Genomic DNA, 26,350 nt, shown 5'->3' on the forward strand with positions numbered 1-26,350 from the left:
ATATTTGACTACTTAGCTTTGACTAATGATAAAAACTATCATAAGTATTGAAGCAGTCCATTTGCTTCCTTTAATGAAATGAACTGCAGTTCCTTGTATGTATTCTATGGTGAACAAATAAATACATTGTGAATAATTAAAACTAATTTTCTGACAGTTGAAACTGCGATAGAGGTCACAAGGACTGAGCTGTGTACTGTTGGATTAAAATTGATGTGTAAATATAAGTACTGCTGCTGTCACGTACCTGAATATAAATAGTGGAAACATAACATGGGTTTCTGGTTCTTCTAGCCATCTTCTAGCCCTACAAACAGTACCATTTTAACAGAGCTGAATCACACCTACAACCTAGGTTTTAGTCTCTGTCTGCCATTCTCTACTAAACTGGCCCATTAGCTCTTGAAGAAGTGATTGGTCTCCATACTTCCACAGAAAAATAGAGCACTGGCTAGAATACATTGTTGATATAAGAAAGTCAGAAAATGCTTGAGTAAGTAGTTAGTTGGAAGCATACCAAAAAGGAGCTTAGGGTCTTCTCCTGGCTCCAGAAAAGACAATTTGAGTAAGGAAATAAGATAATAACAGATTGTCTTAATCCACTTCTGCTGCTCTAACAAGGTTCCTGAAGCTGGGTAACTTGTGCAATAGAAATATGTTGCTCATAGTATGAGGAGATAAAGTGTACAATCAAGGAACCAGCAGGTTCAGAGTCTGTTAGAGCGTCTTTCTAGTTTAAGATGGTTCTTTGTCATTGCACACTTCCAAAAGATACAAATGCTGTAACCCAACTTGGCAAAAGGTGCAAAGGCTAACTATAGTTTTTTTTTTTTTTTTAAGCGTCAGATCTAAAAGGTTTTGGTGAGAGTCCACACCCACCACTGGAGAGACTGTCAAGTGATGCAGCCTCTTTGGAAAAATAGTCATCCAGTTCCTCAGTAAGAGTTATCATCTGATCTTCTGATTCCTCCCGCTCCTGGGGATATATACAAGAGAATTTAATGTGTGTACATGCCAAAACTAGTACACAAATGTTCATAGCATCAACATTTGTGATAGGTACAAAATGAAAACAGCTGAAGTATCCATAAGCAGCTCAAGACATAAATAAGAGGTGGAACCCTGTTCAGCAGTAAAAAATAAATTAAAGCACAATATAACATAGATGAATCCGGAAAGCATTGTGTTGTTTGAAAGAATGCGATCATGGAGGACTATTAGCACCATTTATGAGAAAATTGCAGAACAAATAATCTGCAAAGACACATGACAGAGTAGTGGCTTTCTAGTGTTGAGGGGATGGGGCATGGGTATAGAAAGGAGGGATGATAAAAATGTGGGGTTAAAAAGTGATCTGTGCTTGACTGGAGGAATTGATGTACAAATATATAAGGCACTTTAAGCTCAGTGAGAAAGCCATATGTAAATATTCCTAGCATAATCTGCCAATGTTTTTATACTGCATGTCAATAAATGCTGTTGTTAGGAACTGCGTGTGAAACACTTTTTAAAGTAGCATTCATGTTTGGATAGACAGACTTATGAAACCATGTATTTGCTCTGTATTCAGTATTACTAGTCAACGTAGTAGCAACAATCTAACAATCTAACACAGTAGCAATCATCTAACATTTAAAATAGCATGGCCAGACTATTATTCTTTATTCTGTGTATATAAGTGTTTTGCTTGCATGTATGCTGGTGCTCATGGAGACCAGAATCATATCCTCTGGAATTGGAGCACTGATGGTGGTGTGGTACAGGTGTGCATGCTGGGTTCTCTGCAAGAGCAATGAGCACATCTAACCACTGTGCCACCACATCAGCCCCCAGAATTACTCTCACAGTCTTATCTTACTTAGGAAGGAAAGCTGACTATGGACGCACACTTGACAGCTGAGATTGACTGGATGGTTAGTATGTGATGGTGGTGGTTGCTCCCTGTTGTCCTGTCAGTTTTTATAGGCAAAATCTCTTTTTTTCTGTCACTTATCTCAAAATCTGTTAAGTGATTCTTCAAGAATGAGGACGAAGAAAGTTAGCCTAATTCCTAACTTTTCCTAAGCAAGTAAGAAAGCTGCATAAAGGTAGAAAGGTGTTATTTTTGTCTAAAACTGGACTCGTGATGAATAGCTTTAAAATTTAGATTCTTGACATAATAAAAGCTTTGGAATGTCCATAGGAAAAAAATAGGATTTGATCACAGGTCTCCACATTCTAATTCAGGTAACATTTTTTTTCTCACACTTTAACAACGAAAAGCATTTCATGAGCTATGTATCAATTATTCATCACATTTAGCTGAATAAGATAAGTAGCAGAAGTTTAAATGGCAAGTACATGGCACTCAGCCTTTGTCCTATATATTATTTCAGTACTCAAAATTAAATCTGTCAAGGCATCATAGAGAAATGATTACTACAAAAAAACCTTGGCCAAGTAAATGACTAGTCGTTAGTATTATTTGAATATACATATTAAGTGAAATAGAAGCAAGTGCTGTCAACTTCCATTGCTACCTCTTATTTTACATAGGCATTTCCTTCATTTGAATGGACTACTTAATTATCAGCATTTCTGTGTCACCATCTAGGTCAAAACATCTTTGTTACTTAGGATCAGCACTGACTGGTCATGTAGGAAAAATGGTCCTTTGAGGCTTTTCAGAGAAAACCTAACCAGGCAAAACTGATGTTTTATATGCAAGATGGATCATCAGTGTGTTTCTATAAATCTGACATTGGAAAATGGATATATAGGGATCATAGAATTGAGCCATCTGTTTTTTAACTAGTGATATGGCCTTATAAATATCTTTATTATCATTTGAATTCCATGAGCAAAATGGAATCTGAGATTTAGTACTTAGATAATTGGTTTCAGAAATATACATATACCACTAAAGACTTTGAAACCTGGAAAAATCTATTCATCCAAAACTAATTTTCTGTGCATTATTTTTTGACAGGTAACAAATCACAAGACAGTGGCATAGCAGAGATGGAAGAACTACCTGTCCCACATAATATCAAAATAAGCAACATCACCTGCGACTCCTTCAAGATCTCATGGGAGATGGACGCAAAGTCAAAGGACCGCATTACACACTATTTCATTGACCTCAACAAAAAAGAAAATAAGAACTCTAATAAATTTAAACACAAGGTAAACTCTGTATACACTTAGGTGATTGAAAACATTTTAAGTATGAAGACATTTTAAAAGAAAAAAATAATTTCAGTTACTTAGATATTTGACATTGATCAAAATTATGGGCGATTTAAAGCATTATTGCCATAATAAAAATTTGAGGAAAGTGAAATACCATGTGAAAAGGTAAATCATATTTATGCACAAAGATAAAAATAACAAACTCTTAACTCATTAAAAGGATTCAATTGTGTGTTCTAAGGATAGTTCAAGAGATAATCCATTTATAAGTCAGTTGTATTAAAATCCATGCAAATAAAGTCAAAACTGGCTTGGAGAGGGCAGTAGAGTTTGAAGGAAAAGGGAAGGCTACCCTCCACTCAGAATTCAATCATTTTATGTAGACAAGAACAGCTAAATTGTTAATTAATTTACTGCAGGGGTGGAACCTTTCAGAGAAGCAAAAGCAGAATGAGGCATGGGCTCTGTACAGCTTTCCACTGAAGCACATTCTTCCCTGAGTCAGACTGATTACCTTATAAACTTGTGAGGATTTGTTTAAACACTTTAGGCCTGAAAATAAGTCCTAGAAAGTCAAAAAAAAAAAAAAAAGAAAGAAAGAAAAAAGAAAGAAAGAAAAGAAAGAGAGAGAAAAGAAGGAAGGAACGAAGGAAGGAATGAAGGAAGGGAAAGAAAGAAGGAAAGAAAAAGAAAAAAAATTGGATGGGAAGCTTGTTATGCTTTGCTTGAGAATGAAAAGTCCTAACCTTAACATGTCGCAGATGTGTAAACATTTACCTGCTGTCTCTGCTGTCATTCACCCTTTGTGATACAGTGCTTCCTCCAGATGTGGCTGTTAGGAATAACCATTACCTGGCTTGAGGGTTTCTCTTATGCTTCATTGCTTTTACTGATGATGAAAACAGACAAAAACCTGCTCTTTGAAAAAGATAGTGCTACTCAATTTTAACATGGTAAAACTTGCTGCATCATCTTATTTTTCTGGTATCGTTTCCTTTTACTGTATGTAGAGTTACACAAACTTTATACACTGCAGAAAGGTGTGAAAGAAAGAACATACTATCCATCAGTCATTATTTATCAAATTTCACTTCTGATGATGGGTATTCTCTTTGCTGGCATTTGCCTTCTTGAAGCATCTTTGAAATCCTTAACATTAAATGATGAATATTTCAAGGCTTGGCCTCTACTTCACCCATGAATAGCACAACTTTGGAAATGTAATGAGTATGAGTATTCTACCCATAGGTTAACTTATCAGTCATTGCTTGAAAAGACCTAACCTTTTCTCAGACACATAGACACCACACTTGTATGAAAGCCACCTAATCTGTTTCTGAAACAGATGGTCTACATTTTAATATTTACTCTAAAAGCATTCTCTCCTTTACATATAAACTATTTGGTAATGAACTTCCCTAGTAACATTTTCAGGTCATAAAATTCAAACAAATATACTTTTAATGTGTTAGACTTTAAATCAGTAGATCTTGGTTCTTTCATGGTTTTTTGGTTGTTGTTTTTTAATCTGTTTTGAGGAAGATAGTAGGTATAGAGGGAAACAGTGTGTTATAAATAATGGCAACTGGACTACAGGTCTTTTTATGGTTTTGAACTGTAGAATGTTAGGCCTATCTCTTGGTCTTCCTAATTTCTGCATATGGAAAAGAAACAGTTTAAATATGATAATTGTTGGGTGTTCTTAAACAGGAGCCCTGTTCTAATCCAAGAGTTTAGGTTCCTCTCTATTGTCTATAACTGATGAAAGTTATGCTTTAATAGCCTTCCTGTCTTCCTATCTCTTCCTTCCCTACTTTTTTCTCCTCTTTATTTTTTCCTGCCTCTTCTTTCTTCCTCCCACTCCATCCAGGATGTTCCAACAAAATTGGTGGCAAAAGCTGTTCCCTTGCCAATGACTGTCCGTGGACACTGGTTTTTGAGCCCAAGGACTGAGTATACAGTAGCAGTGCAGACTGCCTCAAAACAAGTTGATGGCGATTATGTTGTGTCTGAATGGAGTGAAATTATAGAATTCTGTACAGCAGGTAAGGGAGCTATGGTTTATATTGATTAATGTTCTTGGAATGCCAATCATCAGCATGTACTTTTCATACCTACAAGGTATTGCATTGGAGGTGTGGTGCTGTTGGCAGCATTGACTAATAGGTGCAAAGATTCATATTGGTTGGAAGGAACTGAAATCCTCAGGCAAGCACCTTAAGTAATAGAATCAGACTACCTTTTTGCTGCATGTGTAGTTGTTTGTTTGTTTTTTTCAAACTAAAATCTCTGTAAATAAAAGCTAATGTAATTTCTGAATAAACTCAATATTCTTGGAACTTCATCCTATAAGGAGGGTGTTCATGTTTATTTTTCTTTTATTGTGGTCATTTTCATAAATATTGAAAGGAAAAAACCAAAAGCAGCATTTAGGTTAGAGATAGACCTCAGTAACTTCCAGCAAAAATGTTTCTGCTGTTTTTACCTAAGTGCTGAGGAGCTTGAAAAGGATATCCACAGACTATAGTCCTTTTTTTGAATCTTTGCTTCCTTAAAAGCTCCCTAAGTAAGCCGAGCATGGTGACACACACCTATAGTCCCAGCACTCAGGGAGGTAACAGAGGCAGGCAGAGCTCTGAGTTTGAGGTCAGATTGGTCTACAAATCAAGTCCAGGACAGCCGATGCTACCCAGTGAAACCTGCCTCAAAAAAAAAAAAAAAACAAACCCAAAACAAACAAAAAAGCCTAATCCAAAACCTTCCTAAGTAGTCGGTTAGTCCTGAGAAACCTAATGTGGAGAGCTTATCCTTTGATAGAATCCCTCAAATATTCCATTTGAATGTTCCAGCGTTTTTTATGGAAGTGCTGACATTCTTTCCTTCTGCGCATCTCTTTACTCAGTCACAAAATGCATGTTTATTGAGTATCCTTGAGCACTTTGTCATCCTCTCCTTTTTAGATCAGGATGGGACTTTACTGCTTCTTCTTTACTTGGGTGACTTTTTCCTATTTAAAGAGAAATGTGAGAAAGGCAGGGGAGAGAGGTCAGTGGTAAACTGCTTACCTTAGAAGAATGGGGACTGGACTTGGTCTCAGATCCATAGCCAAGCAGGCAAGCTTCTTGGAAAGCACTAGGTCAGGGAAGGACGTTGTCTCAAAAAATAAGGTGGATGGCACTTGACACGTGAGGTGACCTCTGACCTCCACATTGTGCACATGCATGTACCAGATACACAAAGAAAAACAACTGGCTCATCTGTTTCCAAATTGCTTAGCAACTTTCCCATCTATGGCAATCTTCAGATTATCTCCCCCTCCCAACCCCTTCTTAGGTTGCCTTACCACTTGGAATTGTTTTAGGTGCAGCTCATGATAGCTACTGTTGTTTTTTAATCTCAAGCCCAATATAAAACTCTCAGGGCATGTTAAGTGGCTGAAATTCTGTCTCATTTTGGTTTTATCTTCATGCCTCTTTGTTTATTCTATGAAGAAGCTGCTAAGAATTTTAACACTTTTGACTGCAAAAGATTTCAGTATTAGAGAACAAGGTAAAAAATATCTTACAAGTTCTATATTTTTTATATTTCTCTATATTTCATAGATTATAAGATCCACCCTTTTAATGTGTCACTAAAAAATAGCCAATTAAAGGATGGCAATGTTTACTTATTACATTTATTGTTAGACAGTATCAGAGATGTTAAAATGTAAATAAATATTTTAGGATAGATTAAGTATAATTATGATAGTTCAGTAATCAGCAATGAAATAGCTAAAGATTCCTGTATTATATTAACAGCAAGTGAAAGGACTCACCTCTAAGATAACTTTCCTGTTTGCTGTACCATGGTAGAATTACTTCCCCCCTCACATTTAGTTATTTTTTATTTATTTTTGTAGCACTGTACCAGAAAGGTTTAAGTCAGACATACAGTTGTCTTTTGATAACGTGTTGTTGGTTGAATATCCACAATCCAAAAATCTAAATTGGAATATTCTGAATCTGGAGCTTTTAAAAATATGTGTGTATGAGTGCCTGCACAGATGTCTGTGCACCTGTTATTTGGGGGTGGGGGCAGAAAAAGCCATCAGGACCCCTGTCATGATTTCTGCAGCAGTAAAATGGCTATATTATCTTGTAAACCTCAGATTTAGAGACAAATTGAGCAGTTACTAGTTCTGCTTTCTTGCTGTGCTGTCCCTTCAGAGTGGAAGGTGCCTTGTATCAGCTGATGGGTAGTAGTGCTGGTGTCTGAAGGCTGTTGAGTGCAGTTGCTTCAAAATCTTAAGTTTGAAAGAGTAAAAAAGCACAAAAATATTCTCAGAAATAACCATGAACAACAACAAAAACATTTATGTAGAAATAAAAATAAGGCAAAGAAAGACAGTGAATGTCTTATAACTTACTGTATACAAAGTTGAATTCCCTAAAGATGTATTTTAATAACCTCTGGCTTATGAAGTGTGTGACTGGTACTTCTGGTACTTAACACTTAATAATAGACTTTAAAATTTTTCAGATTACTCAAAAGTTCATCTAACACAGCTGCTGGAGAAGGCTGACGTGATTGCAGGACGCATGCTTAAGTTCTCTGTTTTCTATCGAAACCAGCACAAAGAGTATTTTGACTATGTTAGGTAAGAATCACTGGTATATGTCTGGGTATCTTGATGTCATGTATGTCTATACACTGCATTCTTGCAGAGGCCAGAGAGGGCATTGGGTCACCTGGAGGTGGAGTTACAGGTGGGTGTGAGTCACCATGTGAGCTGAGAATTGAACCTGGATTCTTTGGAATTGCAGCAAGGATTCTAATCTACTGAGCCATCTCTTCAGCCCTGAGAGACAAACGCTTTTTAAAATGACATATTACAGTGTTTCTGAACTTGTGCACACAACCCAGATAATCTTTTTTTTGTTTTGAAGCCTTACCTTGGGTGTGGTGGCTAATGCTTATAGTATTAGCATTCCAGAGGATGAGGCAGGAGGGTACAGCCAATAAACCCATATCAAAATAAAAACAATCAAAATAAACAAGAACCTGAATCACTTTCAGAGTTACAAAGGATTTTTTACTTGATAGGACTATATATGAAAATAATAAGGAAATTTTGACTTTTTTTTTTAATTTTTGCATTCTTTTCTAATTTCTCTTAAACCAAAGTCATGTTTCCAAATGAGCTCCAAGTAGAAAATACAAAAGAAATCGTAGAGAAAGAAGTGTGTCTAGCATATATGTTATAGAAGTTGTTTGCATCAGGCACTTTTTTCACTACCGAGGTCAGGAGAAGCAACCTATGGGCGAACATTTTGCCCTGCTGCTGCTTTATAGGCAGAGTCTGTCCAGGAAGACATGATAGCAGGTAGCTCAGGGTCAGGGCTGCTAAGAGTACTACACAGCCTGGAGACTATGACCTGCCATGCTAGGCTATACTCTAAGGGCCCACCCCAGGGACTCCTTCCCCCAGCAAGGAGCTGCTAAAGGTTCTAGCACTTGTTCGAACAGAGCAACCAACTAGAGACCAGACCAACTGTTCAAATGCATGAGCCTCAGGGCACATATATATGTATGTTCCTATATGTATATGTGTGTGTGTGTTCATATATATGTTCATATATATAAACAAAACCAAAATATTTCGTTGTGTCATATATTTGTATATATTTTGATGATAGCAAACATGTATGCTTTTTGTCTGAATATCTTGTAAATATAACTTTCAGTCTGTTGTTCTCCTAAGTGGCCTAGCATCTATATAAATTTTGGGTGGATGTCATTCACCTGATTTAAACCAAATGATAAATTGTTGTGCTTGTCAGCTGTTAACTGAGAATGGCTATTATGTTCAGCAAGAAACATTTTTTTAAGCATTAAAAGTTGAAAACCAAAAACTTTCCACAATTGCTACCGCCTCTAATAAAAATCATCAACAGAATGCTTTGTTAGATCTTTGGTGTGTATGTTCAGGTTCTTTGGTTACTGCCAATGACTGCTAAGTGTGGCCACTAGAGGGCAGTATTTCACTAGGATTTTTTGATTTTTTTTTTCCATGGGAAGTAGCTTTCCATACTGTGTAACATTTGCTTCATTTGTTTCCAGAAATGTTTCCAAAAGTACAAAACAGTTACAGTCAGAGCACTTGGATGTGGATGAAGTAATTGTACACATTACATGATTTAATCCCATTCTACTAGCATGAAAGATATTTGTACCAACAACAAAATATACTTTTGTTTTAATTTAAAAATAACAGCAGGAAAAAACACGTAAATTGTATCTTGAAGCATAACATACAAACACAGCTACTAAGGCATAGGTAGAATTCTTCAACATGTTTAAAAGCTTTATTAAAAGAAGAGGAGGCAGCTCTCTCCGCTGGGGGTTGAACTCTGGGAGAATGTTTGCCTGGCATGCAGGGGTCTAGGTCCAAGTACCCAGACCACAAATAACAACAACAAAAATACCTCAGTCTTCTCTGCAGCAAACTTTAGGGGGGCACTTACTCCCATGGGCCTTGATTTGCATTTTAATTAGTAGACTGTTGTCAGGATACATTGCCTTGATTGGAATCCCTTTAAATGTTATCTTCAGAATGCTTGATTGGCTATGAAAGATCATCTTTACAAATCATTATAACTGAAGAAGTTCTGGATAAATTCTGACTCAGTCTATAATTGCTAGACTAATTTTGCTCTTTTCTAAAAAACAACTCCAAAATGAGTCTGCCCTTACCTTGAATGAAAATGTTCTTATACTTTTACCCTTGTTCATGTTCACTATTAGCCTAGGTGTTTCTCTACCTGATCGTATTTTCTTTCTCTTTTCTCTACCTGATTGCATTTTCTAGACTCTCCTGTGATTGGTAGACCAGTATAGGAATTCCTGTACTTTTGGTGCCAAACCATTTACCTTCAGAGTTGGTGTTGAGTCACCGAGAGTAGGACACATTTTAAAGCTTCCAGTTCTGCTTATGCTTCCTACTTTTACTGTTGCATAAAACTGTACTTAAAGGTTTACGTAGGAAACATAAGTACCTGGGTTTAGGCAAGAGAATGAAATAAGGTTTAGACATTTTGAAAAGGTAAAAAGAAATAGATAAATGTCTTCCCATTCCTCCTACCAAATATAATTTAAAATCCTGAAATTTTTGTATAGAATACAAGACTATGAAATGAACAGTAGAAAGTAGAAATTAGCTCACCTAGAAACCCTGGCAAAAATACAGGGTAAATTCCTGTGTTTCCTTTTACCTATTATGTGCTAGACTGTATGCTAGAGAAATGGGTAACCTAGAAATGCCAGTGGCATATATCACAAGCTTAGAAAGCCTGGCTCCTTTACCTAAAAATCCAGGAGGAAATGCTGCAAATGCAGAAACCTTGGACAGTAAACGTCCACTTTCAGCCAAAACCGTGCTGGTGTGAATCATAGTCACATGCCTAGCAGCAAAGGCCAATGGTACCCTTTTACCCTTGTAATTAGTCTCTACCTGATCTCCTGCTAGAGTGGTATCGAGTGCCGAATTGCTAAGTCAGGAACCTGACCTTTAAACCACTGACTAAGCCCACCAAGTGAGGCTTCCTGTTCACTGTTACTGTAGAACACTAGACAACAGTAATGGTCTGCCTTAGCCAGATTGTATTGGTTGAGTCCAATGGGAACTTGAATTCCCACTTTAATGTTATTGGATACCTAAAGGAAAATTTAGATATTTGTGCTTATCTAATAATAAATGACCCTCACTAGTATATGGTCAAAAGGGCCCTACTGAAATACTAGAGGTAAATCAAAATCCAGAGTCTCACAGTAGCCTGCATTTCCAGACAATAAAATTCATTCATCATATCAAAGACCAATAAACTAGAGTCTAGATAAAAGTATCAATGACCAACACCAACAGAACAGATATAGGAACTGCATAAGGACCATAGAAAATACACAAATGTTTTCATAAGCAATTGAAACCATACTGGAAACAAGAATAGGATGCACAAAGCAACATGAGACATGAAGAACAAACGTTTTTAGAGCTGATTAAACACTAGATATGAGGCAAAATAATGATATAAAATATTAATGAATAGACTGAAGTAGAACCAAGTGGACAAGAAGAAAGGAAAATACCAATAAACATGAAGAATCTACATTTTTAATAAGCTTGAATCTACATTTTTAATAAGCTCCACTGTATGGTTGTCAGGTGATGGATTCTGAGGCCTGTTGCTATTCTAACAATGGTGGCATATCCTCAGCATACCTCGTTGTCTCACACACTCTAAGAAGCCTGGTGATGGGGGAAAAAAAACTTAGCAGAATACTAGCTTGGACTTTCTATTCTTAAATATGCTAGTAGGCACCCAGCAAGAAAAAGAAGGGTTGAGGAATTCTAGGGAGAACACCCGTTCACAAAGAGACCTCCATTCACAAAAGTATAAGCATAGTTGAATTACTAAGACACTAAAGCAACCAGCAAATATCAAGATGTGGTTTTGCTCTTCTTGGGAACAGAAGGCAGTCCAGAATTACTTAGCAGCAGTATGCAGAATCCAGCCTTGCTGGAGCCACAAAGTCCTGATTCATGAGGAAGTTAGGAAGACACCCCAGGCTCACCTTCTTTATTCCTCAGATCTGCTAGTGCTTCATACCACCAGAACTTCACTATGAGATGATAGAGGCTCTGGCCACAGAAGGCAATAGAGGCAGACAGTAGGCTTTGGGGCAAATGAGAATAGCTGGTGCTGTCAAACTAATGGCAAGAGGCAGCATGATAAGCACCCCTGCATCTAGATTTAAAATGGCCAAAAGATAAGGAGCAACGCTTCTGTTTTGCCTATGTGGGTGGTACAATTTTTCTTTTTAAATAATAAATCCAATATAGGCTCACAAGGTAGAAATAGAGATTAAGCATGAAAATCTGTCTTTTGTGTCTTCCAACTACTCTCATTTCTCTTAATTTGAAAATGTGTTGGGATTCCTTCCAGGGTTTTAACTGCACACTTTTATCTAAAAGGGATAGCTTTTCTTTTCACATTAATAAATAAGTATAGGTTTACAAATTGACTTTGAAAATACACACCCTAAGAGGTTTTTTGTTGTTGTTTCTGCCTGTCTTGTGTAGTGTGAAGGAGGGCAGGATTAGGAGGGCATGAGGGAGGGCTATAGCTGGAATACAAAGTGAATAAATTGTAGTAAATTTTTAAAAATTAAAAATAATAATAACCAAAGTAGTAGAATTTCTGTCTTCAGCTAGATGTGGTGTTATCCCAGTCCTAGTCCTTGGGACACTGAGCTGGGAAATTCTGAGTTTGCCACAACCTGGAGCTTCAAAGTGTTATCTTGTCTCAAAAACAGTCTGCCTCTTTTAAAAGTTAGTCCTATTCACTTCTGAAACTTGTATGATATAACTAGTTGCCTAACTGTATCCTGAATCTTACAGGCTGTCTTTGTTCATTCTATTCTTTTGTTGGTTAAAATACCTGCTAGGTTCCGAAATTCTATCTATCCTCATTTATCTCGGCAGCTTACCGTTGTATTTTGCACCAAGGTTTCTGATTGGTTCTATTTTATGATTTTTTTATATCCTTGGAAAATTTTTTTGTTATGCTCTGAAACTATTTTCCTCATTGCCTTGTATTTTCTAAGTCTGGATTCTCATGCGTTTCCTAGGAATCCCCATTTTGAGTTATTTTTAAGCATATCATAGATTATGTATTCTTTTCCTTTGGAGTTCTGTTTCATTTTTCTTGGTCTGTACATCTGGTGGAATATTCTCATTCTATGAAGTATCTACTAGAACAATTTATTTTCATTCATTGGCCTATCATTCAGATGGAATACTACATTTCAGTTAAGTTAGATGCTTTTGAATTTGATTATAGAGCTGGAAAGTGTAGTCACTGTAGATTCGTCTTGCAATGATGTCCCTGCTCTCAGTGGTGAAGGCAATTATATGACTCCAGAGACAGTGTCCCCAGATTTTAGTCTAGGATTGATGGTACTTGGAACTTGTGGAGATGACAGTCCCAAAGTGCCTCAGAATAAGCACAGGAGACTCCGAAAGTTGTGTGACAGCAGCCACTATCTTCAAACCACAAAATGTGAAAGAGATTCTGGGGATGAACATGGGAGGTGCCTGGGCTTGTGGCAGCAACAACTCAGTCTGGAGCCACCAGACAGGATGGACCTTCTTTGGGTAGACAGTATGCTTTTTTAAAAATTTTATTTTATTTTATTAATTACACTTTATTCACTTTGTATCCCCCCATAAGCCCCTTCTTCCTCCCCTCCTGGTCCCACCCTCCCTCCCCCTTCTTCACGCATGCCCTTCCCCAAGTCCACTGATAGGGGAGGTCCCCCTCTCCTTCCTTCTGATCTTAATCTATCAGATCACATCAGGAGTGGCTGCATTGTCATCTTCTGTGGCCTGGTAAGGCTGCTCCCCCCTCAGGGAGGATCAAAGAGCAGGCCAATCAGTTCATGTGAGAGGCAGTCCCTCTTCCCATTACTATGTAACCCCCTTGGACACTAAACTGCCATGGGCTACATCTGTGCAGGGGTTCTAGGTTATCTCCATACCTGGTACTTGGTTAGAGTGTGAGTCTCCGGGAAGACCCCTGTGTTCAGATTTTCTGGTTCTGTTGCTCTCCTTGTGGGGTTCCCGTCCTCTCCAGATCTTATTTCCCACTTCATACATAAGATTCCATGCACTCTGCCCAACAGTTGGCCATAAAGGACAGTACACTTTTAAACCATTTTCTCCTTAGCAGGATTCATATATTCAATATTTTCAGTAGTGTTTTTTGTAGTAAAGCCACTTATGAAACCTATTAAGTACAAATTGAGCTAGTTTCTTATTGCAATTCAGTTTTCCAGTCCAGGAAATTTACTCTATTGTTAAATATCTCTAAGGTTTGTAGGTCATCTTTGTTCTGAGTCCAAGGCCATAATAAGTAGTGTCAAAAGATGTATTCCCCTTGATCTGATTATAGCCTGGCCGCGCAAAACTTTAACGGTAGGTAGTAATTTCTGTGCTGTTTACATCTGTAATGAGTAAATTTATTACTATTGTTCTGAGCTGTGGCTGTTTCCTTTCTCTGGCAGAGAACACCATGGGAATGCTATGCAGCCTTCTGTCAAGGATAACAGTGGCAGTCATGGCTCTCCCATCAGTGGAAAGTTGGAAGGCATCTTCTTCAGCTGCAGCACCGAGTTCAACACAGGCAAGCCACCACAGGATTCACCGTATGGAAGATACAGGTTTGAGATTGCAGCAGAAAAACTTTTCAACCCCAATACTAACTTATACTTTGGGGACTTCTACTGTATGTACACTGCTTATCATTATGTGATTCTTGTCATTGCCCCTGTGGGATCACCAGGAGATGAATTTTGTAAGCAGCGCCTTCCTCAACTAAATTCCAAGGATAATAAGTTTTTGACCTGTACAGAAGAAGATGGGGTGCTGGTGTACCACCACGCCCAGGATGTCATTTTAGAAGTCATTTACACTGACCCCGTGGCTCTTTCCCTGGGCACCGTGGCAGAAATCACTGGTCATCAGCTCATGAGTTTGTCTACTGCAAATGCAAAGAAAGACCCCAGCTGCAAAACCTGTAACATCAGTGTCGGACGTTAACACTACTTTCGCACTCTCCCTACCCTGCCCACCCATAGGAGCATTACCCTCTGCCGCTCATTTCCATCACCAGATGTTCCCACTGAAGCATGCATACGCCGCTGTCACCAAAAGCAGACTACAGCATTCAGGGCCTCTCCGTGTCTCCTCTTGCCCACCCTTGTCCACCTTTTCCAATGATGTCCCCAAGTTGTCCTGACACTTTGTTTGCCTAGATGCTGCAATGCTTTTATGTTTCCTTTATGCCAAACATAACAAGACAGTTATATAGACCGCTTTAGCAAAGTACAAAATAATGGCTTATAAATGGTGTTTAAATATGCATCCATTTTAATCTACTGAATAAATATTGGGATAACTCCAAACCGCATGAAAGGGTGTAATTGCAGCATGAGTTAAACCTTAAAAGCCTAGAATTGTCAGCACTTCCACCTTGTTGTTTGACAGTGTTATTTATGTTATTTATATTAGCTAACAGGAAACAGTTACTGTGCTTCAACATAATAAATATAATAGAAAAATATTTTATTTGTATGTTGTATAAAATATTTACAATCATATAGAATATAGTTACATTTTAATAGCAATTGTATACATCTCACGAAACCATTTCCCTTATCAAAGATGTAATTTGTAAACCTCAAATAGTTGTGTATCTGTCCTGTTACAAGTAGATGACTTCAATTAAACAAATTTATGAAGGCCATTACTCTGATTCATAAAAGGTTTAAAACATCAGGTGAATACAGAGAAAACAATATGCCTCTGATATATACTCTGCTTCTAGAATCAGTATTTTTTTTCCTTCTGCCCAAGCAGTATGAAAATCTGAATTTCTCCAACACCATGCTTAAACATTACAGAAAACAGAAATATGAAAAAAGTTGATAATGAGAAAATGTCTGTTACTTGATTTTACAAAAACCAAAACCAATAAATGTGTTTTTAAATGAATGGAGAAAAAGCAAGATACACTAAATAAAGCAAATAAAAGGTTTCTTGGTGATTTCCAAGCTTTTTGCCCTGTACAGAATGAATGCAGCTCACAAGAAAGCTATTTCACTTTATAAAGTACAGACCTTGGAACATTAAGAAAGATGCATATTCCCAATGGAAAAATAGTTATATAATCTTAATATAGGAAACAAGAAAATCAGCAATAATACTATAGTCACATTAGGTTATTACTGCAGACACGTCTATCCAAAATACCTATTTTAATATTTTATTTTAATATAAACATTTATCAATTATAGACAAAGATAACTCACGAAGCACATGCCATTCAAACGAACTTTGGTAACCAGAAATGTAAATTTTCAAATAACAGATAAAATAATGCACTATTTTAAAATAGAAATAGGAAATTATCAGTGACACAGTTGAGTGTGTTTTAGAGTGCTGAACACCTACAGACTTACACGACAAGAGAGTGGATGTTGTCTCAACTTAAATTACCTTTCTAGCTGTTTTCCTCCTTGGATGACGAACAGAATTTTTTCTTGACTCATCAATTTATTTAAACTATACCTTTTCCAAACATCAGTAAAATCAGTTTTGGGGCACTAATAAACTTTCCCAAGTAGGTAGTCTGCCTATGTGTTATTTTAGGTTTGACAAGATATCAGCTGTTTTTTTGAAATAATTGTATTTGACAATGGATTTCAGTCTGGCGTGGAGGCTGAATGTTTTTGACAACCCCAGTATTATCTATTGTTTCCATATTCAAATGCCTTATTGTGTATAATTATAAGAGCTCATCCTTCATAAAACAAACAAACAAAAACAGCTAATACTATCTCTAAAGTGCTTCCATTTTCAGTTAATCAAAACTACTTAGCAAGAACAGTCGAGGAAAATAAACTTGACTTTATCCTAGGTGGAAGTGATCAGAGCTGAACTTCAAATAGTTTTGGCCACATCCTGCTTGCTGATGAGGACCTCTAATAGTCTCAGTTTGGCTTTTATGTGCTTGTATTCATAGTACTCATCTGCCATTGGCATCCTGTCTTCCTTCTGTGGGCTTCTGCAGAAAGGAAGATAAAATCTATTAGTTGATATATGAGCCAGGTCATTAAAGGTCCTTTTATAACTGACAGAGGCCTGAGGGCTTCCATTTGGCTTTTTTTTTTTTTTGTCTTCTTTATGTCCTTTTTGCCTTACTCCATCTCTACCCTATTTCTTTAAGCAATAGTACAATGTGTTTTGCAAATATGAGAACCCATATTCAAGCACAAAACAATAGTGCAGGTGAAAAGATGTGAAGAAAAAGCAAAGGCTAGAGCATCCAAGGCATCCCTTTTCTACTCATCCTCTTACTTTCCGTAGTTCCATGATTGTGAAGAATGCTCAGCCTTTACAATGAAAGCTGTTAAAAAATAGTATCCTGAAAATACTGCAATATATTTGATTACACAAGTAATCCATAAATTCACAGTGACAGAAACTTCCCAGGGGCTGCCTTGTAAGCTTGAAATGTTTCCAAGTTTCCTTGTAGTTACACCTGTCTCTAACTTCTGAGCCTTTCCTTGACAGAAGTAATCCACGAGTCTAAATAGTCTCAATCAGGCACCAGCAAAATAGCCCAGTGCGTAAAGGTACCTGCTACCAAACCTGATAACCCAAGCTCCATCCTTAGGACCCACATGATAAAAAGAGACAACCAATCCCCAAGATGTCCTCTGGCCTCCATGCATATGAACATATACACAGTTTTAATTGCAATAGCAGCTCTCTTTCTGCACAGTAATTACAAGATTGGCATATACTAAAGTATAAGCCTTGGTACATGTACAATCTGGGTGTTGTTCTACTACCATGTTTACAGTGTCTCTAAATGTATAGGAAATCCATTCCCATGGTTATTTTAGCTTTATAGTTGGGTTGAATGTAAGCAGCAAATTGTCTTAGGGAAAGCAAGGTAACAGTCTATTTTCTTGCCATTGGACAGTTTGAATTTAGCTTTAATAGAGAGCATTTTCTTATTTAGATGACATGCTAGAACATATAACATTACATAGAGCAAACACAGACATAGTTCAAATAGATTTAGGTATTGTAAGTACAACAGAACAACCTGTTCCTTGACTGCAGTAAGTCATGAATAATTTGGAATCATATTCTCCTATATATTCATTCTTAGATATATACTGTTGCATAGATTTTTATATATACACAATCAATGACTATTACCAAGAACAGGCAGAACAATTAAGCCACTGCTGTTGCCAAAAGGCATGTCAAATAATACTGATAGATCCCATAGGCAGGACTTGGTACGCTGGAACCTCTCAGAATCTAGTGTAGACTCCTGTGTTTGAATGAGTAAAAATGCAAATTTCTTCAGGAAACTGAAGGTGATGAAAAGACTGTATGTGTGTCTTAACCCTGATTGGGGTTAATTTTTCATGCAACGACTATTTAAATACAAAATCCTGAAACCATCTCAAATATTTCACCGAATGAAAAATTCCCACTGAATAATTTTAAAGAGGAACTTTAATGCAAGTCTGATGTGTATGCAAAGCACCTGGGAGCCTATGACTTCACCAAGCCAGTTTCTCACCTGGTGAGCTCTTGTTAATGGAGAGCAAAATAGAAAAGCTCCCAAGGACTATGAAGCAAGCACGCTGAGCATGGATGTCTCAAGGTGCTTTAGCGTTGCCCCACTCCCTTATAGCAGCCTATGGGCTAAGAGAAAATGACAGCAAGGCAAGAAAGAAAGGCAGCGTCTTAGTAAGAAGAACCTCAGCTTATCTTGCCATTTAGAAGCTTTGTGACTTTGAGAGAGTTGCAGCAGTGCTTGCAAGAGTGTCCAACCGTTACACAATGAGGTTATCTACAAGCTCAGGCTCAAGACCACACAATCTAGCTTTTAAAAATTGAAAAAAAAATAAACTTATCTTGTTGTTGCTGGGACATTTGCATTGCAATCTTCTGGCAGTTGTGGCAGACTGGAAACACTGCGGGAGGTGTGTGTGTGTGTGTGTGTGTGTGTGTGTGTGTGTGTGTGTCAAGAGGTGTTTAAGGCTAATGTCCCCAGGCCAGGCATGGTAGTGTTGGTGCATGCCTTTAGTCCCAGCACTCAGGTAGCAGAGGCAGAGATAGGCAAATCTCTGTGATTTAGAAGCCAGCCTGGTCTACATAAGCAAGTCCAGGACAGCCAGAGCTTTGTTACACAGAGAAACCATGTCTCAAAAAACCTGAAAAAACAAAACTAGAGAGAAAGAAAAAAAAGAAAAGAAAAAAGAAAGGAAAGAAAACTAATGTCTTATATCACAGTCATAGCTTTCCAACATCCCAGGAGACAAAACATTTCATAGCTTTTTTTGGTGTAAACAGAGATTGAGGACAACTAAGTAATTTGTCTCTTCTCCAAAAGACACTAACATTCATTACCTGATTTATATATAGAAATTTGTTGGTAACACAATAAAAATAACACTAAATTAATGAGTGTATAGTAACAGCTGGGATGAGAGAGAAAACTATAGGAAGACAGATGGTCCAACTAAATACCCGAGAGAGAGAAAAATAGCTATGAACTTTTTGACTAAACCCTAGAATAAAAAACAAAGATAGATGTGAAGTTTAGAGAAGATAGTTAGGAAAGCATTCATGTAATAGGTAAAGAATAAATTGTGGAACTAACACTCTAAGAACAAGGGCTGAAAAATAAAATTTTAAGAAGCCTAGGTAAGTTCAGTCGTTGTGATGAAACGCGCATACCAAACATTTTCAGAGTTCAATTTTCATTTTGTAAAGGCTGATGTTAAACCTGACAGCTGTTATCATGAACATCCCATAAAACATCGGGGTATTGCATTGGAGAAAGCACAATCTTCAGCTAGGATTTACATCTTACCACTGTTCCTACCAGAGCAGAGTTCATTCTGAACTATAATTCTTTAGGAAATATTAGCATTAAAAAAAAAAACCTTTTCTGCTCACACTTACCTTCCCGTCTGTTTAAAAAATTGTTCTTCAAATTCTCGCAGGGCTTTCCGTAGCCTCTTCTTATCAGCCCTAGTTTCTCGGAGATGGTCAAGAAGGACTGGCCTGTATCAGGTGAAACACATTTGGCATCATTAAGCACTGGCCTGACTGAATGATCATGCCTGCATTGTATCAGGTCAGCAAAATGGGCACATTATATGACTGAAATGGAAGAATGTCTGAGTAAGTGTGGCACACACTGTAAATGTGGCCTTGGTGTAGGAGCAGCACATAAGCCTGGTGTTACCCTAACATTAACAGTGTCACGGGCAAAGGGAAAGGGCAGTGTACTGAACTGCTATAAGAAATGGTGATGTTATGGTGCTATAACAAGATGACAGGAGGGAGCACTCATGTAAGGAATACATACCAATGTTTGTTGACAATAAGAGACACAAGGAAAAATATATCCTCAGAATGTGGGAGAAGGACAAAACCCTTGTGGAATAAAACTGAACCAGGGGAGTGATGACATTCCACTGTGCTCTACTTCATGGTAGAATCTGTCTATGCTTCTATAGACTGAATACTAAAGTTATATATAGGCATTTTGTACATGCCAAGTCTATTGATTTACAAATTTAGGAATGACTTCTTTACAGTGACTACTCAATGGTTAGGGAGAATAGAAGAAAAAAGAAAGATACGTTCTGTTTTCCCAGCAACCTAAATATTGTACACTGTCTTTGGGTTTGCCTCATTTCCATTTGGGAGACACATGAAGAAGACTATATAATGCATATTAAAGACCTCACAGTGTGGGCTGTTATCACATGATCAAGAGGTATGCCAACTACTGAATAATAATGATGATGATGATGATGAAAGTCTAGACAGTTCTTAGCTGAGGAGTCATTACCAGACAAAGACCCACTCATTGACTGGTGGCCAATGTGATTACCCATCTGGAATACTATGTCATCTGAATGTCATAAAGGAAGAAAAGAAAAGAAAGGCTCTTGCCATTGTTGATCCACTATTAATCTTACTCCTTTGGGTCCAATATTTCAAAAGCCAGCTTTCCTCTTACAATGCTAAGGACTACAAGGGTTATGAATAACAGAACACAACTGAAAAGGAAGAGCCAAGTAAATTGCACATCAATACTTAATGACATATATAGGACTTCACTGTGGCTCTTCACAGCTATGCCTTCTATATTTTCCAGTTAAGAAGCCAACTGGATTGTACTTTTTTTGGGGTCTATTCTCTGCTGGAGACCAACACTTTAGACTCTGAAGTGATGTTGAATTTTTAACGTACAAGTAAGGTACCCAAGCCAGGAGTTTTGAGAGCCCACACTCAGGCTGCTCACTCACATGGTGGCCTCGTGTAAGTTGGACATGGAGAGAGCTGGTTGCTTCCCTTCTTTCTTTTCATCTGGTAGCAGGGTCCTTATGGGCTCTGTCTCAGGATAGGTGAGGTGATCACTGACAGGAAGGCGGGACACTGGAGCTAGTAAAGAAGGTTGTTGGCTTCTCTGTGGACAGTCTTCATCAGAGTCCTCTTCCTCCTGCTTGTCACAAACAGAGTCAAATAGTCACAGAGTGCTACATGTCCCTTGAGCATTCGAGAGGACTGCAAGATCCTAAAACTCAGTAGACACCCAGCCCATACAGCTGCTGAGAACCAGAATGGAAACTACCAAGAGCCCTTTGTCAGTTTCATTAAAAACCTGCAGGAGTCAGTGCGAAAAGAACATTCATGCTGGGCTACAGTGCTTCTCGAGTTTATCTATATTCCCTGAGCCAAGGAAGATAGGCATTTGGGACCTGGACTAGGTTGAACTGTACACCCAGGTGGGTCCACCCTTTCCCCAGACCCTCTGCACTCTAGCTTCACCGCAGTGACGTGGGTTAGGGCAAAATGTTCTACAGACATCTTATTCAAAAAGTGGCCCACTCAAGACACAGCGCAGGCTGCAGTCAATACAGGATGATGTTAAGTGACAAGTTCAGAAGTTCAGTGACAAGTTTAGAATGCCAAGAAGCAGTGATTATTCTTTATCCTTTCCAGTAATTATGAGAGCCAAAAGATTTTCTTCAACCTTGAAAGGCATATTCCCATTTAAACCATTCTTCCTTCTCAAAGGAACATTTTAGACAATTTTATAATTCTCCTAACAGTCTTTAAAATACAGAATTATAATATACTCAAGTAAATTTAAATTCATATGTTAACATTTGCTGCTTTTTATACTGATAGCTGTTTTGAAACTGATGAAGCAGAATGTGTTGTGCTTTCCTAGTTCTGTCTGCCTTTAAAGCTGTTTTAAGAAAACAACTGAGCCTAACTCAGTTTTAGTACTTTTTATTGACATGAATTTATTTATATCTAGAATAATGTGATCAGATGGGATCAAAACAATGTTTGAGTATCTCGAAGAATGCATTAGCAGTTTTATTAACCACCACACACAGAAAGGCAGAGAGGTTCTGTCTTGTCTGGGCTGTGTTAAAAATTAGACAATGCCACAGTGAAACCTATTTTGCTTTTTCCTTGCCCAAGAGGAGGGTAAAGAAATGGAATCAAACTTTAAGAGTGGCCCCAAGGAAGTTTTGTCTGTTCTGTTTCATAGCAGTTTGTTAGCCATCACTGTGAGGCACAGAACTGGGCTAGGGAAGACCACAGTAGCTGCTGGGATCATAGTATACACAGCTAGGAGGGCCACTTGGTAACATTCGTGGTGCTGACTATGACATGGTACTAAATAGCACTGATGCTAGGTGCTAGTCAAGGTTTCCAGTTAGGGCCGCCATCTTTACTTACAATTGTTGGGATAAGGGATGGTGTTGACAAAATTTGCTTGATAATTCTGCATCGGTCATAAAGAGGTTTTATAAGGTTCTTGTCTTGCTTAGCTACCTGCAAAAAAAAATTTAAAAAAATTTTTTTTTTCAGATAATAGTCTCCTTACACCCACCTCATGTTAGGAATTCATCCCAGAACCCATACAACATTGACAAATACTCTGTCACAGACCTATTACCCATTCCCTAAGGCAATGTTCCAGCAGGCAAAAATAACAACAGGTAACGTTTGAAGCCTCAGAGGATCATAACACTCTAATGCAACAGCAATCAATAAAAAGGAAGTCAAAAGATGGTGTCTGTTGCACACCATTTTTTTCCTACGAAACCCATAAAGTATAAGAGCAAGTAGAGAATAGGACCATAAGGCGTTGTGGACGAGTCTGCCAAACATGAATAGTCTGCAAAACTATTTTATTTTTAAGTGACTAGTCAAAACCAATCACTTTTTCTCCTGAACCTCTGTGATCATTCACAAACACCAGCTCTGTACAGGCCTCCGTTATTAGACATATAGAATATGTACTGCCTTACTAGTTCATTCCATATAAACTTTAGTTACTTGGGACAAAACATTTGACTCTTGAATCCTCAATTTCCTACCCATATAACAAAGGGGTTAGAGTTTCAGAGTTCCTTCCAGGTTATTCCAAAGATAGACAGGTATTTCTACTGACTTGCTAAAGTTCCAAGCAAAACAATTCCCAACCTTAGTATAATTGCATTCTGTGCCCATCTGCTGTGTGACTCATCCCTGTGCACCATTGTTAGCAGGTGACATTATACATAAAAGTTCATTGTGTCTTGTCTGTTTATCCGCATGTCTATCCAAAATAGCCAAACCCCTCTTCTTCCTTGGGCCCCCATATATTCACATACTATCCCATACATGAGTTTGCTATATACTCATTACACACAGCTGTCCCTCTATTCTCAACCCATTATTTATTCTCATCAGGGCAAGGTATATAGTCACTCACATGTCTTTTATGGAAGTACACACAATAGAATGCTAACTAGCTCTACCTGCCAGATTTTCCAGAGACTTGAGACAAAGAAAATAGCTCCCCAGTGAACTTACGATGCTCCATCCCCATGAGCTTTACAAGCCACCCTGGTCCATGTTGCTCTCCATTTTCTATAAACCTTTCTATTTCACTGTCTGGACCTTAGCTTCTGTTTCATTTCTTACCTGCCCAAATATAAGTTTACTGAGGCCTCAAATACCACCACATATTTCTTTAATTTCTTACCACTATCTACCACATTCCTATTCTGATTATTAAGAAGTTCATAGGTTAAAAACTCTAACTTTTAGTAATCTCCATATGTGGTGGGGGCTTGAACTCACAGAGATCTACCTTCCTCTCTCCCCTCGGTGGTGGGATTAAAGACTTGTACCACCACTACCCAGCTATATATGATCTTCTTATGTGAATATATATACACAAACTCAAGGGTATAATCTAAGATACATGTGTATTTTCAGTAGAAAGATAATTTGCTGTAGAAGCCTTTTAGTTTTGGTTCATAACCTTAAGAGCCTTTAATTTTCTAGCCAAATTCACTCTTTAAGCATTTTCTTAATATCTTTACATACACATATGTACACAAATCCTGCCAATATGTAGTCCAGGCCTTTACAGCCATTAAAGCAGGACATTCTCCCCAAGCATGGTTGGCTACCATAAAAAGCTAAAATGTTATGCTCAGGATGCGAGGCTAAGCACTGCACTCAGGGTCAGCCGCTTTCGACCCAGAGAAGAGCAAGTCTGATTGCATGCGGGTTGATGCCCCAGGTCCCGCCTCTGAGAAAAAGGTATCGGATGGGTCTGATGCTCTTTGGGTGGATGACACCTAAATGAACATCGGTACAAAGTCCCAATTTATCTCTAATATCAGAGATCAGACCTCTACTCTTGCCTGATGCGTCTAAAACAAAAAGGGGGAACTGTAGAGAGCTGCGTAATGCCGCGCCTTAAAGATGGAGCTGGTTTCCGCCTTCCACCTTCCCGATGGTGCGTGCTCTCTATCATGAACAACTCCACATTTGGCTAAGGCTGAGGATCTGGCTTGCTTCCATGTATGTGGACCTATCTGCATTGCCTACGTGGCACGCTGGGGTTGGCTACCCAGAGGCTATATAAGCTGTGGGCTGGCTTTCCCCAGGGTCCGATGATTGTTCAAGGTTCCTGAATAAACTGCATTAAAAGAAAAAAAAAAAAAGAGGGAGACTATAAATGTAACTTCAGAAAACAATGAAATCATTTTGTGTGTGTGTTTGTTTCCCTTCAGTACCTCACTGAGACTTTAATTTTATAGAAATCACTTACAAGACAATGGACTTAAAACATTGGTCTATTTTTTGGTTGTGGCTTTTCTACCTTGTATAGTCCTTCCCTTCTACCTCAGATTCTAGGAGAATCCTAAAAGGGAATAGAGATCAGGACATCTGCTGCAAGATTGTGTCTTCTAGACATAACCTGGAGGCTATACCCATGAAATCTCAACATTATGGCTGCCTAGACAAGACCAGAACAGTGGCGACACTAGTTGTTATGCCAACATGGACAGGGGAAATCTCACAGGGCATCACACCAACATAGAGCTACAAGCAGTTAACAAATACTGAGAGAGGGAGAATTAGTCTTCATAGGGATGACCCCCCCCCCCAAATTGGCCAAGTGGTCAGTCCTAAAAACATGCAAATGAGCAACACCAAATGGACTTGGCACTGTACTTACATATTTGTTCGTGTGTGTGTTAAAGAAAAAGAAGCTATGAGTTTTAGAGGGAGCGGGAGAGAGACTGGAACAGCATGGGAGGAGTTGGTGATGAGAGAAATGATGTAACTGCAGTTTAATTAAAAATTAAAAATACAAAAATGCAAACAAACTTTAAAAAGCAATTAAAAAATTAATGAGAATGCTACTTAGAAAGTTATCTTCCCCAGACATGAGATGAAAATTGAAGTGCACATACAATGAAAACAAGTCCTCTCAATGCTAATGATTTTACTCCTAGGATCATTAGTGACTAATCTCCCAACGGAAAGGAGCATGTGATGCCAGCCCACATGTGGGTCTCAGACATAGAGAAATATTGACAGGTTTGATTCCTAAAACTAAAAGTTTCCTGTCCCTTCCTATATAGAGAGGAAAACATCAGTTTTGCATATCTCCTTGAGAGAAAGCTCAAGGATAAGTAGAGGGCATGATTATATTTAAAAGTTCCTGTGCTTTTCTGAGAAAGAGGCTAGGACAACAGTTCCACAGGGTAAGGAAAACAAACACATGGATAAATCTGCTAGAGTTACAGCAGCTTTTTCCTAAATAACCTCCTGACCAGGACCAGAAAGAAAACATCTGGGCTGGCCACTCTGCGGCAGTTTGGAATGGCAGTGTCTCTTCAGGATGCAATGCCAGGACCTAAGAATGTGAGCCGCAAGGGAAGTAAAGAATTTTCAGCATAGCAGAGCAAGCAAGCTGCCAACAAATATTGCCAAATCATGTTTGCTTGGAGTTCTCTCTCTCTTAACCTCCTCTTCCATTTACTCCTGATACTACAACAGAAGGGTGAGGGGCAATAACTACCTTTGGGGATTTATCTGTACATACTGGCCTAGAAAATGACACCCATTACCCTGGAAAGCTCTCTCTGGCTATTTTATGCAGACAATGGAAGCTATTAGTAAGCCATTTTTTTATTCAATGAGGTTCTCTTTGCACAGAACAAA

At 38.1% G+C, this 26,350-nt stretch overlaps 2 protein-coding genes across 14 annotated transcripts in view; one reads left to right on the forward strand and one right to left on the reverse strand.

Moving 5' to 3' along the window:
• The window catches only part of Phyhipl (phytanoyl-CoA 2-hydroxylase interacting protein like), a 148,611-nt gene extending 132,805 nt beyond the window's left edge, over window positions 1–15,806 (forward strand). For 7 of the 9 annotated variants that reach the window (XM_060369374.1, XM_060369373.1, XM_060369377.1 and 4 more), the window contains exons 2-5: window positions 2,969–3,165; window positions 5,042–5,216; window positions 7,693–7,810; window positions 14,275–15,806. In XM_060369374.1, the coding sequence (XP_060225357.1) occupies window positions 3,001–3,165; window positions 5,042–5,216; window positions 7,693–7,810; window positions 14,275–14,809 (993 nt within the window). In that variant the 5' untranslated portion in view covers window positions 2,969–3,000 and the 3' untranslated portion in view covers window positions 14,810–15,806. Of the gene's footprint in view, window positions 1–840; window positions 939–1,895; window positions 1,914–2,968; window positions 3,166–5,041; window positions 5,217–7,692; window positions 7,811–14,274 lie in introns of those variants that run through there. The other 2 variants (XM_021653396.2, XM_021653394.2) reach the window with 2 other exon arrangements.
• The window catches only part of Fam13c (family with sequence similarity 13 member C), a 104,872-nt gene continuing 93,839 nt past the window's right edge, over window positions 15,318–26,350 (reverse strand). For 3 of the 5 annotated variants that reach the window (XM_021653392.2, XM_021653388.2, XM_021653390.2), the window contains 4 exons: window positions 22,574–22,669; window positions 21,124–21,320; window positions 19,766–19,867; window positions 15,318–16,835 (listed from right to left, as the gene is read on the reverse strand). In XM_021653392.2, coding sequence (XP_021509067.1) covers window positions 16,712–16,835; window positions 19,766–19,867; window positions 21,124–21,320; window positions 22,574–22,669 — 519 coding nt within the window. In that variant the 3' untranslated portion in view covers window positions 15,318–16,711. The remainder of the gene's footprint in view (window positions 16,836–19,765; window positions 19,868–21,123; window positions 21,321–22,573; window positions 22,670–26,350) is intronic. The other 2 variants (XM_021653389.2, XM_021653391.2) reach the window with 1 other exon arrangement.

This window comes from Meriones unguiculatus, chromosome 16 (genome assembly GCF_030254825.1).
Source record: "Meriones unguiculatus strain TT.TT164.6M chromosome 16, Bangor_MerUng_6.1, whole genome shotgun sequence".
In the NCBI taxonomy this organism is placed as follows: Eukaryota; Metazoa; Chordata; class Mammalia; order Rodentia; family Muridae; genus Meriones; species Meriones unguiculatus.